At 34.1% G+C, this 14,615-nt stretch overlaps 1 protein-coding gene across 2 annotated transcripts in view; it reads left to right on the top strand.

Moving 5' to 3' along the window:
* FAR1 (fatty acyl-CoA reductase 1) overlaps positions 1-14,615 on the top strand; it is a 62,904-nt gene that overhangs the window by 33,565 nt on the left and 14,724 nt on the right. The window contains exons 4-9 of one of the 2 annotated variants that reach the window (XM_032166550.2): positions 5,482-5,661; positions 8,254-8,431; positions 9,325-9,369; positions 9,489-9,607; positions 10,524-10,591; positions 12,064-12,235. In XM_032166550.2, coding sequence (XP_032022441.1) covers positions 5,482-5,661; positions 8,254-8,431; positions 9,325-9,369; positions 9,489-9,607; positions 10,524-10,591; positions 12,064-12,235 — 762 coding nt within the window. Of the gene's footprint in view, positions 1-5,481; positions 5,662-8,253; positions 8,432-9,324; positions 9,370-9,488; positions 9,617-10,523; positions 10,592-12,063; positions 12,236-14,615 lie in introns of both variants that reach the window. The other variant, XM_032166549.2, reaches the window with a different exon arrangement.

Here is a 14,615-nt window from a genome sequence, read left to right as displayed (position 1 = left end):
CAACTAACAAATCTCTTTATTTTTTACATTTAAAATTTTCGTTGTGTGTGTATATTTTTGCATATAGGTCTAACTATTTGTTTTTAACTAGCATTTCCAAGATTGTGAATGTGGTCTCTTAATTTTTAGTGATTTATCTTTTCCTAAAACTCATTAGCGTGAAATGGTCAGTAAAGTAGATTTTTTTTCCCCCATAATTCTGGCTTTTATTATTTCCTTCGTAGACAAAAGAAAGAGTTCACACAGCTGTATGAAGCTTAGCATGTTTTCATGAAAAACATATGTAGATATTGGCTAATGGTAGTATAGTCCTCATTGACTTAACGGGGGAAGTTACATGCTTTGAAAGGTGAACAGGAAACATTGATTAGGGTAAGACTCATAAAGGGAAGCTTTACAAGGAGGACCAAAGTACAGTACTTTCAGGGAACTTTCTTTCTGTCCCCCTAGGGTAAGCAAGGCTACCATTAATGAAAAGGATATCTTCTCGTTATTATTTTCTTCTTTTACTAGAGATGCCATAGCAGAAGGCATCTTACGTATTACATTGTTTTTCTTTTCCTTTGTCAAAGCATGTATGTTCACTGACTTAGTCCTTGTCATTACACTGAAATTATTTCTGGGAAGCAGTTTTAAGGGATATTGACTTCCAAGTGGTGATAGGACATTAGGTTTGAGTCCAACACTCTATAATACTCCAGGCAGGCATATAACACTTCGTATGAAAGAATTACTGTTTGTTTTTGTTTTTGTTTGAGATAGGGTCTCACCTTTATTGCCCAGGCTGAGAGTACAGTGACACAATCACGGCTCACTGCAGCCTCGACCGCCTGGGCTCAAGTGATCCTCCCACCTCAGCCTCCCTAGTAGCTGGTACTAGAGGCATGTGCCAACATGCCTGTCTAATTTTTGTATTTTTTGTAGAGACAGGGTTTCACTAACAATTACTCTTTATAACTACTTGTTAAGTTAACCCACAAATAAAAAATGGCATGAAGCTTTTACTGTTGGGGGGAAGTTTTCAGATGTTACTACAACATTAAGCCCAGTACCTTGGGAGAGAAACCAACATAAATTGCACACAGATCTTATTTGCAAAGTGCATGTGGTCTAGAGGAGATAGGATATGCAAAATAACCATAATGTAGGATAGAGAATAAGGATTTATTAAGGAGCACACATGAAATGCTATTAGAGTTGAGAGAAGGTAGATAGAGCTCACTTATTTTCAGATGTGGTGGTTCCTAAATCTTGAGACAGTAGAAAAATAGATAGGCTTAGGATTCATAAGGAAATACTGACAAAAAGTGTGGGGAGGGCTGGGCGTGGTCGCTTACGCCTGTAATCCTAGCACTTTGGGAGGCTGAGGCAGGTGGATCACCTAAGGTCAGGAGTTCAAGACCAGCCTGGCCAACATGGTGAAACCTCATCTCTACTAATAATACAAAAATGAGCCGGGCATGGTGGCGCACGCCTGTAATCTCAGCTACTTGGGAGGCTGAGGCAGAAGAATCACCTGAACTTGGGACGTGGAGGTTGCAGTGAGCTGAGATCATGCCATTGCACTCCAGCCTGGGCTACAAGAGCGAAACTCCGTCTCAAAAAAAAAAAAAAAAAGTGAGAGGAGAAGTGAAGATAATAAATGGAGTAACTTAAGTAGTTCATCATGGGGTCTGGCATAAGGGAAGGTACTAGCTGGTATAAGGGAAGGTACTAGTAAAGGAAGTGCAAATAAGACAGGGTCACTAGAGTTGAGAGTAATGGAGAGGCAAGAAACTAGAGAATGTGAGGACAAAAACCAGGCTGAAGGGAGAGATGGATGGACAGATGGTGTGGTTTGCGGAAAATTCATAGTACAAAATTTTAGAAATAGAGCAATTCTGAGTGATAAAACCCAAGGTATGAATATGAAAGATTTTCAGAAAGGAATGGAAGTTAAGATTGATGCTTAGAAAAGATCAAGAAACTATTGAGTTTGTTGGGCATTGATTATCAGACTTTAGAATGTATTAAGAATCTTAAGAATTACTGGAAAGTGTGTTAAAAATGCATATTCCTAGACTGCGCTTGCCAAATTTTGACTTTTTAATTTTGGAATCATACTCCAGAGTTCTTGTTTTTAGCAAGAGCCTTAGGTGTTAGTCACTGTTGGACCTTGTTTTGCCCCTTGAGAACCATTGCTGTCAGAATCACCTTTGGAGACATTTTTTAAATTACAGATGACTGAGCCCCCTACCCTAAGATTGACTCATTTCCTTAAATATCTGTGTCTATATTTTCATTAAGATTTAAAAAAATGGCAGTAGTAGTGATGAGATCTCATCTAGACAGTATTTTCTCAGGGGCAGGAGGGTGGAAAAGAGACTTGTGTCAAAATGGCCTGGAGAACTTATTTAAAATATAGTCTTCCAGACCTCATTTCATGTGTTAAAAGTATCTGATGATGAGGTCCAAGAGTCTGCATTTTTAATAAACTGCTAGGTATATGTTATGCCAAGTATGAGAACCCTGGTTTAAGGTCTTTAGAAGTATTATCAACATAGATTTCTTTGAAAAACCTAAGGTGCCTGTAGAAGAAAGACGAACAAGAAAATGTATTGGCACTTCAGGTCGTTGAGCTTTTTTTTCTTTTTAAATTTTTCTTTGAAGTGATTTCCATGTCTTCATTTAGTGAAGGATTCTAATTACAAAGACTTTCTCATTTTGTACCCCTCTCCCAAAAGCCTGTCTTATTGAAGATACATTTATGACTCCATATAACCAAAACCAATGAGAACATTATTTTTGTTTAGTACTAAATGATTTCTGATATAACATGTCAGAGTCTCAGTCTGAAGGTCAGTGGAGTAGAAATTGGATTGAGGTAAAACAGAGTTAGGTTAACTAGCCTGGCAGAGAGATACTAGACGTTACTCATGTGGGCGCAGAATGGCTTCAGGTTTGGGCTCTCAGGTACAGATGCAAAGGGAAAAAGGCAAGGCACAGAAGTGTTCCTCTCAAATTATCCCTTATTTTCAGTGACCTAGAAACTCTGTCACCATCCTCAGGGACATGTAACAGAATATCCTTTGTGTACTTTTCCCAAAACATGGCTCTTCCTGCCCCCATTGTTTCACAAATGCAAAAGAAAATAGTGCATTCCCTTATAGTCTAGTGGACAGTATCGTCTATGTGAAATGTCTTTCTTGTCAGATTTTCACTTGAACAGGTTTTCTCCCTCAATTGAGATAAGGAAGAAAAAAAAAATGCATCCATGATTTTAAGAACTCAACCCAATTATTTCATTAGAAAAATTATTTCTAGTGTGTTTTCATAGGGTCCTGGATACTATTAAATTAAAAGAAAAACTATGGCACAGGACTTTTTTTCTCTCCTGGAGTTATTCCTTGTTCCTGGTGACCCAGAACTTGTCCTGTCCTCAGGAACCTGTAACAGAATATTCTCTGTATTCCTCTCCCAAACAGTACCCTCCCTATCCCCATTGTTTTGCAAATGCGATAGACATCAAAGCACTGCTTTACAGTGAAGTAGACTGGATTCTATCTATGACATCTCCTGGTCTTTTAAAACAATAGTTGGATTTTTTTTTTCTTAAATATTGAAAATAATAAGAATTTTAGAAAGTACTGAAAACGTTTTCTTAAAAAATTTCCTTTGAACATTATTTTTCATTATTATAAACATACTTTCTAATTTTACTTTTAAAACTTAATATAGAAAATTTCTGTATTTCTAATTTTTTCCATAATTATAATTTTCGTGATTTGATGATATTCCATCATGTTGACATACCACAGTTTATGTATTATTCACTTAGAATAAACTTTAAGGAATTTTAGTTTCTTTTTATTTGAAAAATGAGGACTAGAACAAGTTTTTCCTCTGAGTTAATTTCAACAGGTTAACTAGATTAATAAATATACCATTTCTGTAATTCCTGGTACTTTGTCCTAGTTTCCTTCAAATCATTTGTGTCAGTTTGTAGTATCAACAACAGTGTATTACTTTGCCATTTTTGTCACTGGTATTGAGTATTTAAATCTTTTTGTTTGTTAGTTTTTATTTTTTTAATTGATAAAAGTTGTATGTATTTTTCGTTTACAACATGTTTTGAAATATGTATACATTGTAATGGTTAAATGAGCTAATTGGCATATTCATTATCTCACATACTTTTTGTGGTGAGAATACCTAAAGTCCACTCTTTTCGTAATTTTTAAAAATAACAATACATTGATATTAACTATAGTTTCTGTGTTGTACAATAGATCTCTTGGTCAGTTTTTTAAAAGCTGTAAACAGAAGTTTAATAGAAAGCAAATCTATCCACCATCTCATTACCTTAAGGAATATTTGTCAACTGCCAGTTTGGTGACTATGTTAGAAATACTGCTAAATGCTTACAAGCTATTTGTTTAATTTTATACCAGTCTTAGTAGGTAGGTTTCATTATTGTTCCCATTTCCAGGTAAGAAAACTGAGGCCTGAGTGCTTCAGTTTATGTCCTGATAGGTAGGCCAAGTCAGGATTTGAACACAGGTCTGATTCCAGAGCCTTGTTTTTAATCCTGCTTCAAAAAAATTGTATGTATTTTTTTGGTATTATTTATACAAATGTTTCATGTTTTTATAGACTTCACATAATTATTTTAGTAGTTATATTCTTTCATTGTGATAAAATACTTTATTGAGTCATTCCGTATTCCATAGTGAATATTTGGGCTCTCTAGGTTTTTATTAATTACATGATGCTTCATTGATAACTTTTCTGCATATATACTTCTGCTTTTGTGGAATTACTTACTTCAAGTAAATTCCAAGAAGGGAATATATAATTTTGGGGTCTTGCATATGCCTTGTAACAAATGTACCAGTTTTATTATTATATCCCTTTGACTCTTGTAGGGTAGCCTTAGAAAAGTGTTTGGATTGATTGCTACAAAGAGGGAAATAAACATATTCTTTCTTGATTATATGTTAATATAATTTAATGTTTCTGAGTTTTCTCTGGCTGTATCACCCTTATTAGTGACTCTACCTTAACATTTTAAAATTACTTAACCATTCTGTTTTTTTCTCCCTGTGGAACATCCATATTATGCAAGATTATACTTTTAAAAATCAAGATGCAAAATAAGTCTAGCATGACTTAAAAATGTACGCATAGAAGCTAAAGACTGAAATTATCTGTTTGTTCCTGGACAATTATATAATTTTTAAATTTCTACTTTAATTTTTAAGAGCTACAATGCAGGTTATTTTATAATCAAAATTTTTTTAACGCAGCTGATAGAGTAAACATTTAATATGGAAATAAAATACATTAAACATGTTTAATATGGAAATAAAATACAGCTAAAGGATAAGTTGTAAAGAAACAAAAATTTCTCTCTCTCTACTTCCCTAATGAAAATAATATTTTTTAACAGGTAAAATAACGTAGCTTCCCAATTTTCTATTATCACTTTTTCTTTTTAAACAGAGATGCTGTTCAGTTAAATGTGATTGCAACACGACAGCTTATTCTCCTTGCACAACAAATGAAGAATCTGGAAGTGTTCATGCATGTATCAACAGCATATGCCTACTGTAATCGAAAGCATATTGATGAAGTAGTCTATCCACCACCTGTGGATCCCAAGAAGCTGATTGATTCTTTAGAGTATGTTTGTTTAAAATTTATATACATTTACTTTGATCCCAAAAGAGGCCAAGGCGGGCGGATCATGAGTCAGGAGTTCAAGAGCAGCCTGGCCAACATAGTGAAACCCCATCTCACTAAAAATACAAAAAAAATTAGCCAGGCATGGTGGCAGGTGCCTGTAGTCCTAGCTACTTAGGAGGCTGAGGCAGGAGAGTTGCTTGAATCCAGGAGGTTGCAGTGAGCCGAGATGGCGCCACTGCACTCCAACCTGGGCAACACAGTGAGACTCTGTCTCAAAAAAAACAAAAAAAACACCTTTGGATTCAAGTCCCTCCCTCTTCTCCTCACCCCACCCCATATACACGTGCACACACACACACACACACACATTTATCTCTTCTTCAAAAATTTTTGCATATCCCCCACATTCTTATTGTATAGATTAATATCTAAATAAATGTTCATGAAGTCAATGTGTAGTTTTCACTTTTGACTAAGTATACTGGTAATATTTGGAGGAAGGCTCCTGAACATCTTATTAGTGATGTTAGGGGCTCTCTTTTTCGGGGAATCAATCTTAGCAACCAAGAAGTACCAGTGGAGACCCATGACTGCCTGTTTAATAGCAAGGCTCTAATTTATCAAAGGATTGCCCTCACCACCCCCAACCCATGGAGTATATATATAGAGGGGCCTTTAATTATTAGAGAATCAGAGGAATAATAGTCTTTTAATTCATACCCTTACTTTTTATCATCTTTCTGAGGACTGAGATCCTGTCAGCAATTGTTCCATGAAAATTATTTGTGAGTATTGATAGGGATTAAATGAGGGAGAGTATGTACCATGACCTTGTTCTCATTTGCTGCAGCTTAGGCTTTCTCATCAAACAGACAAGGTTCAGACAAGAAAAAGAGAGATCTTTTTTACTTTTACAATTATATAAACATTCCAGTATCCACCATATTTTCATGTTTGTTAATCCTTATATAATATCTTTGAATTTTTTCTTCCTTTATTCTTCCCTCTTTTAGTCTCCTTTCTTTCCAGAGATTCTATCCACTTTGACTGCTTCATTAACATCTGCTGCTTTCTCCTAAAATAAGCACAGTCTTTTCTTTAAGGCTTTCCTGCTAATATGAGGAAACAGATAGATTGTAAAAAAAATAAGTATGAGAAATTACCAAGAGATTTTCATTGTAATTCCCTAATTTCTATTTTCTCACTCATTTTCTTAGATGGTCCCAAATATCTACTTCATTTTCTTCATAGGTCAATAAACAGAAGTGTTTAATATCTGTGGGAAAAGTTGAGTGTGGAAGTTAATGGAGCATTTTACTTTTTCTCTTACTAACAATATATACAAACATTTGAGAAACTGAAAAAGAACTTGTAAGCTAATGCTGTATCTCCTTTCCTTGCTGCAAAGAAATCTAGCTAACATAATTTTAGGATAACTCATGGGTTTGTTCTATAAACTCATTCTAATAATAAGGCTTACTGGCCAAAGTTTCTCCTGAGTTTAGGCAGGTTTTTTTTTTTTCCTCATGTATCAACTATCCCTTTCATTTTTCAAATCTCATCTCCATGGTGGAATTTTTCCTAAGTTGGGTAGCAATTTCCCTTCAATTTAATTAATTTTTTTTCCTTTCATATGCAAAAAGTACTTCCATATACAGAAGAAAATTTTATCTTGATAATCTCCATTTTATGCTTTGTTATCAATTAGTATGGGTATCATTAGAGTATGACAATATACTGAGTCTACTTGCATACACAGCATTATGGACAAGAAGGAAAAACAAGTACATAACGTATTAGAATCAGAAGTTTAGGAAAAACCATGGACACCACCTAGTATATCGCCCTCCTTTTACAGATGAACAGAGTAGACCATTTCTTCAAAGAGAATTGGAGGAATTTTTTGACTTCATAGTAGGTTGCTAATTGAATTTTTATAGCATGCTTCAATTTATTTTTATCGTTCATCATAGTATTTGTTAATCTCATTAGAGCATATGATTTGCAGTGCTGCACCTTAAATACTAGGCCTTTTATGCCTTTTATGTTCATTATAAATGTATGTTAATTGTAACTGTATATAATTAACATGTTACTTCATTAGGTGGTTATATACAGATCTATATTTCCTAACCTGCAAACTTCCAGAAGGTTTCAGATATATTTTGGAATTTATTTGAACTTTAGAGAGGGAATATAATTTATGTACTGTGTAATAAGAAAAAACTTTAACTTGATCTGGGTTAGTATCCCTGATGAAATACATATAAAATATATGCATGTTTAAACTAAGTTGTATCAAAAAAAGACCATAAGTCAGTGTAGATCAGATTTTGCTATCCACTGTATGATTTATGAAAGAACTCTTAGTTTTCAGATCTTTTTGGATACAGAAATTGCAGATAAGGGATTGTGGACCTATAGTTGATGTTTAAGAAAAATAAGACTAAGTTCCATTTTTCAGTAAAAGTTGTCAAATGATTTGAGTCAGAACAACAGGTATGTTTGAATGTGCAAAGTTCAATTACGTAGCTTTTTATTTTATAGTAAAATATCTGGAAATATATTTGTATGCAATTTCTTTACCAGGTGGATGGATGATGGCCTAGTAAACGATATCACGCCAAAATTGATAGGAGACAGACCTAATACATACATATACACAAAAGCATTGGCAGAATATGTTGTACAACAAGAAGGAGCAAAACTAAATGTGGCAATTGTAAGGCCATCGATTGTTGGTGCCAGTTGGAAAGAACCTTTTCCAGTAAGTTGTTAAAAACCTTTATAAATAATTGGAGTTGAGAATTTTAAGTTGTAACTCTGTATAAAAAGAGCTGGCAGTTCTTTAAGAACAGGTATTATTTACTAAAGGCGAATTACCATGGCAAAGTTGTTTTGTGTTCATAGAGTTAATTTTATTGGTACTTTCATTTCTATAATGTGATGCTGGGTATATAGAAATGTAGATCAACATTTAAAAAATCCTAATTGAAAATTAAAAGCTGTGACATTTTCTCAAGTCAGAGGAGATTTGGTTTGTTTCTTAGTACCAAAAAGAGGCAGACCTTCCAAGAGGTAGACCCCTTCCTCTGTAGATCACAAAGCTAAAAAAGGTACAGGGTGTTAGGTTATTTGTGAATTCCTGGTATGAGAGAAAGCAGAAATATAAACCAGTTGGGTCAATTGATTTAGGCAAAACCTAGGTCTGTGTAATGGTAGTAAGTGATAGCATCTCTTGTTGCTTTGACAATTATTCTATTTTTCCGTTTTATTCATAATTTTGAGGAGGATTTACCATTTTCCCTAATCTCAGGATACTGAATTAGTAAATAGCATAAAATCAAACTTGAACAAGCTTAATTTTGCAAAAATATTCAACAATATAAACCCTCTTTTATAAATTTCTCTTTGCAGAGAGTTAATGGAAGAGTAGTAGGTAGCCCTTTGAAAATGATTTTACTCAATCATTTTTGATCCCAGAGGAAGACTGCTTCTGTTTGGGACTGGTAGAAATAGTCTGGCCTGAATCTAGTCTGTTTTTTTAGTTTTTAGAAGACAGCTACCAAGTATATATTTGGGGTTGTAGAGTTCAAATAATAAATCTCTAGCTTCATAATGTTTCTAAGCTTCTCCCCCTTTTAAAATTTTTGGTATTAGGGATGGATTGATAACTTTAATGGACCAAGTGGTCTCTTTATTGCGGTAAGTAAACTTTTTGATTTATTTAATATTCTATACATTTTCCTGCTTTTTGTATATCTTTAAATATATATACACTATGGCTTATATATCTTAAGGTGTTGTTTTTAATTTCAACAAAGGCAGGGAAAGGAATTCTTCGAACAATACGTGCCTCCAACAATGCCCTTGCAGATCTTGTTCCTGTAGATGTAGTTGTCAACATGAGTCTTGCGGCAGCCTGGTATTCCGGAGTTAATAGGTATATGAGGTGACAATGTCGCTTATTAAATGTATAGTAACTGAAAAGGGAAGACATAGCTATTGAGTAATGTTAATTAATCCCTCTATCCAGATATTGCCATACCAATATTTAGGCAATATCACTGCCAACTCCAAGAGTTGGTATTATCACAGATGATAGCAAGTGCTCCTATCAGTAGTAATGAAGAATTAATGTTAATGCTCATGTATTACTTACAGGATAGACAAGTTCACTAGAGGTTAAAAACGAAAAAAAAAAATACCCTCCCTAAGGATGATTTTTTAATCCAAACTAAAACTTGGCGTATATATAAAGAGCTGAAATTCACAGAATATGGTTTACATATATTAAACATGGTACACCAGAGCAGCCCATGAGCATCTTTCCTTTAAAAGATAATAGTAGCATTTACAGGTAACACTTAAACTTTAAACTTCCCAATAACTTTTTTTTTCTAGGTAGTAAACTACCCTTATTTTTGATCATCAGTATTTTCTGTCCTGAAAAAAGAGAGAGAGGATTATATGAATATGTTGTTTCTCGCAAAAGGAAACTTAGTCCATAATTTTTTTTCAGCTAGATCCTCTGAAAATGAGACAAGAAGAGCTGAGGTCGTTTGTTGTTTTCCTCGTGTTTAAAAATAGACATTCTTGCTAATATAAGGAGGAAAAATGTGAAAGAAAAAAAGTCTGTATTTTTAAAAATAAGTAATTTTTGGTAGGGAAAGAAGAAAGGGTAGTTGTAAATAGTCATTCAAGTAAAAACTAATCCTTTAAGGATAATTTAAAAAAAAAATAATTAGTATAGAAAAGGTGCCCATCATCCTCATGTCTTCTTGAATACTATGTAGGACTTAGATTGGATATGTTTGGCCTCTTATTATGATTAATTGGTTTCATCTTTGTCTTTGCAGACCAAGGAACATCATGGTGTATAATTGTACAACAGGCAGCACTAATCCTTTCCACTGGGGTGAAGTTGGTATGATTTTACCTGTGTTTTTGAATGTTAGAATAAATCTTAAAGAACCAAGTTCCCTGAAGTTTTAATGTTAGAATACCTATGAGGCATTAAGGCCACTGAGTTACCAATTTGTTCTTGCTTGTTGTCTTAGAAGTATTATCTACCAATACTACCTTGTGGTCCTTAATTTGTTTTAAACAAATTTAAAAATATCCTGCTGTCTATTCTTACCCACCCACCCTACCCTTGTCTAAGCCTTGCTGTTTTTCTGCTGCCGTCTGCAGTAACCCTCGTAGATACCTATGGCATGGGAACAGTGCTTTTTTTCTCCCTTGTGAGCACCCTCGGTCTTGATGTTGCCTATCCATAGGCAGTATCACTTCTTACAAGAGGTGGTATATCAAGTGGTACCCAGAGTAATAAATGAAGGAGTTAGGAAGTAGGATACAGTTTGCCAGAATATTTTCTGTTAACCTTTATTAATCTATTTAAATTCATGGATTCACAGCAGATGTACATGTTCCTAGTTCTATAGGAATAGTATAACTTAAATAGGAATAGTTAAAACCCATTGAAATTGAGTCATTTTTAAATTGTTGGTTGATGAGTTCAAATTTAAAGTAAAATTTTTTTGGCATTGATTTAGTGATAGGTCTTATTTAACCTCTAATTGATTAATTACCCCTGCAGAACAATTTTGATTTCAATGTAAATTTTTTATGACATTTGTCCTAGGATTTTTCTGTGGCATTTTTATTTCAGTGTAAAATTGACCTTTAGAGCATATAAGAAAAAGATAAAATCTAAGATGATTTTAACTTTATGATAATTATTTTCAGTATTCTTTTAAGAATATTTAAACATTTTTAATGAGTTAGGTTTTTTGGTAATCTTTTATTGTGTTGTAAAGTTTAGTAAAAGCTGAAATTGAGCATTATATTTTAGTGACTATCTCCATATACATTTCCAGTAAAGTATTAATATAGATGATACTAGATTTGATTGTGTTGACATTACATAGCCTATATAAATTACAACAGAAGTTAATTTTGGGTTGTTTTAAGCCTGTTAACATATGTTAATTTGAGCATCTTAAGCAAAGGATGATTATTTTCCTTTTCTTTTTTAAGTAAGTACAGTAATAAGAGTCTGGAAAGAGGAACAGAAAGGAAGAAGCTATTGTTGAGAGGTGAAATATAGAAAGTGACACTAAACTGACGTAGATAAAGCGTTAAAAGGATTTTAAGAGTGAATTTTAGCAAAAATTCATTCATCTAAAATTCATAAATAGCGGCAGTTATAAAACCACTTGAGTTTAGCAGTCTAATAACCATATTCTCTTAGCTACTAGAGAGTAGAAAAGTTTGTTTTTTAAATGTACGCACTCTGACATCTTTGGTAAAATATTTTGCATTGTAAAAACATGATTTTTTTTCAAAACTTCATTACATGGTTATTATCAAAGCTGTTATGCAACTTTTCTTCTTCAGAGTACCATGTAATTTCCACTTTCAAGAGGAATCCTCTCGAACAGGCCTTCAGACGGCCCAATGTAAATCTAACCTCCAATCATCTTTTATATCATTACTGGATTGCTGTAAGCCATAAAGCCCCAGCATTCCTGTATGATATCTACCTCAGGATGACTGGAAGAAGCCCAAGGTAATGGTGACTATCTCTGTCTTATCTGTTCCTCTGTTAAACAACCCATGCTTACACTAAAATGCATATTAACTCTGTATTTGTTTATGCTTATGATAAGGCTTAATAGCCTTTTGTGAATGAGAAGACGCTTGAATTTTAGACTTTGTCAGAAAAGCAAAGGTAGTGTTGTAAGTCACTCTAATTTGTTTAAAGTTTGGATAAGTTATTGTCATGTATTGAATTCTAGGTCTTACTTTAGGTTTCTTTCTGAATAACAATATTTAAATTGCTTTGACGCTTATTTTTCCTACAGGATATTATGTAAGTCATTCCTTCAAGATGAATCCTTTAAACCAAGTATTCAGGTGCCCCAGTTTTAAGTTTAATTCCAACAGCCTATTGCATCATTATCGGAAGGGTGTCAGCCATAGAGTGTCTGCATTATTGCTCGATTGCACTCATGTTGACATGTCAGAAACCGCGGTAAGAAGAATAGCAGTAAATATACTATGTATTGGTAAGGTGGTGAAAGCTTGGTGGAGAGATGAAAAAATCACTAGCATGAGCTTTACCTTTAGATTTACTCACCTGATTAATCACAATCAGAATGCTAGGACATTTCTTAGAATTTGGAGATCTTTGGGGTCACTAACTATGGATCACATCGTATTGGATCGTTCATCCTCCAAAATTCCATAATATAGGAAATGTCCTACATCATGGTTGTCATTGTTATTGTAAGCTGAAATTGAGCCCTTCTCTCCCTCTTAAAAACCTAGGGATGAGTTTGTATAGGGGATTAAGGGCAAACATTTTGCTTTAAATGGATGGTGCAGTTTTATGTGAAAAATATAGGATGCTTCTAGAAAATTACTTGAAATACCTCAGCTGCCTTTTCAGCTTATAATATGGTTATTTCAGTTTTTGACTAATTTTCCAGGTTGGGAATGGCATAGTTATGAAAAAAAAGTTAATAATAAATGGAAAATTTCGTTTTCTTATAGTTGTTACTGCCTTTCTTTTTTGTTTTTGTTGAAATCCCACAAACTTAAAGATCTCCTACCGTCTTTACCACACAATTAACAGTGGAATATACTATTAAAATACTTAATTTTTTTTTTTAACTACCTTGGCATTACAGTGGAGTCGTTGATTGGAGAGTTCAGGATTTGAGTATTTTTGTATAAAGAAGATGCTGATCCCAGAACTTCCATCAACTACTCAAAAAATAAAAGTGAGGTATCTGCCAGTTACAGTGTATCAGGATCTGAGTTCCTTGTAGGTATTGTCTGTGGATTCACTTTTCCATGATGTTTCTAACCCTATATGTTAGCTAATTGAAATATGTGAGAGGTGTTGAACAACTTTAGAACAGGTAAAGAAATATTTTCAGACTTTTCTAGAATGATCTGCAAAATGCAATACTTGCCATTGGAAGCGTTCTTTCATGGCTAAAAAGCAGATGTAAATTCATGAATGGTGGCAGTGCATGCTTTCTTTATATTAATAAGGTTGTTATAATTTAGGGCAGAAAAGTAAAAACCGAGTCAAAAAAAAAAACAGGTTAAATATATCACATTACCTTGCACAAAGAAAGGGGGCTTAGTAAAATTAAAAAAAAATAAGTGAATAGCTAGTTTACTAAATGCTTCAGAGGAGATGTTGCTGCATAACAAGTCTTCTCAAACTTAGAGGCTAAAAACAGCAACAGTCATTTTATTATTTCTTTCAATTATTTCTGTCAGGATCAGGAATTTGAGAAAGAATCCACTGGGCAGTTTTGGCTTGGAGTCTTTCATGTGTTTGTGATCAGATGAAAGAAGCAGGTGGGCAGAGAGGCAGTGGAACAGCAAGGGGACTGCTGTTACTCTTTGTCATGTCATAAGGATCTCTCCATATAGTTCTTTGCAAGGATTAATGATAGGGGAATTAGACTTCTTATATAGCAGCTGATCTTATATAGCAGCTGATGGTTTCAAGGGGGAAGTCTTTTAGCAAGTAAGGTGGAAGCTGCGTTGCCTTTTCTGAGCTACCCATAGAAGTCATGCAGCATCACTTTTGCCTCATTCTTCTAGTCACGAGTGAGTCACAAATCTTCTTAAATTTTTTTTCATATGTTCATAATTTTATTTTGGTGCCTGACAGCACATTTTTTTAAAATACTTTAAGTTCTAGAGTACATGTACACAACGTGCATATTTGTTACATATGTATACGTGTGCCATGTTCGTGTGCTGCACCCATTAATTCATCATTTACATTAGGTATTTCTCCTAATGGTATCCCTCCCCCCTTCCCCCACCCCACGACAGGCCCCCAGTGTGTGATATTCCCCACCCTGTGTCCAAATAAGGGGATTTAGAAAGTGATCAAGATGAAGGGTATTGTTGCCATCATT

Source organism: Hylobates moloch, unplaced genomic scaffold, assembly GCF_009828535.3.
Source record: "Hylobates moloch isolate HMO894 unplaced genomic scaffold, HMol_V3 SCAFFOLD_11, whole genome shotgun sequence".
In the NCBI taxonomy this organism is placed as follows: domain Eukaryota; kingdom Metazoa; phylum Chordata; class Mammalia; order Primates; family Hylobatidae; genus Hylobates; species Hylobates moloch.
This window is presented reverse-complemented; position numbering and strand designations above follow the sequence as displayed.